The 523-nt window shown below is 28.3% G+C and overlaps 1 protein-coding gene across 1 annotated transcript in view; it reads right to left on the bottom strand.

The window, feature by feature from the left end:
• Positions 1–504: 504 nt before the first annotated feature.
• EMH_0016160 (kelch motif domain-containing protein, putative) overlaps positions 505–523 on the bottom strand; it is a gene marked incomplete at both ends in the record, with an annotated part of 1,622 nt that continues 1,603 nt past the window's right edge. The window contains one exon of the mRNA XM_013500562.1: positions 505–523. Coding sequence (XP_013356016.1) covers positions 505–523 — 19 coding nt within the window.

Raw genomic sequence — 523 nt, 5'->3', positions numbered from 1 at the left:
TTATGAGGGTTTATGAGGGTTTATGAGGGTTTATGAGGGTTTATGAGGGTTTATGAGGGTTTAGGGTTTACCTTGGTCAAGAAGAAGATGATTAAAAACAGAGAAAGAATTAATAGAAATAAGAAAGAGAGAATTTGTTTGTATTAAGCAAAGAAGAGCAGTATATTTGGGGTGTATAGACAGTTTATATATTTTATTAAAAAAAAAGGGTTTAGGGTTTATGAGGGTTTGAGAATTTTTTTGAGGGTTTAGGGTTTGGGTTTTTTTTGTATATAGATTGAGGGTTTTTAATATTTTTAGGGTTTTTATATCTATTAAATATAAAACTAAACCCTCAGATAAATAAATAAAATATTTTATTATACTACATAAATATACACAAACCCCAAAACCCTTCGTTAGTAGTAAACCCTTTTCTTTCATATATAATATATCATATAACCTGCACACAAACCCTAAACCCTAAACCCTAAACCCTAAACCCTAAACCCTAAACCCTAAATATTAAATATTAAAATATAAA

Source organism: Eimeria mitis, genomic scaffold, assembly GCF_000499745.2.
Source record: "Eimeria mitis Houghton genomic scaffold, Emh_scaff554, whole genome shotgun sequence".
NCBI lineage: Eukaryota > Apicomplexa > Conoidasida > Eucoccidiorida > Eimeriidae > Eimeria > Eimeria mitis.
Note: the sequence above shows the minus strand (reverse complement) of the source record. Positions and strands in the feature narration are given on the sequence as shown.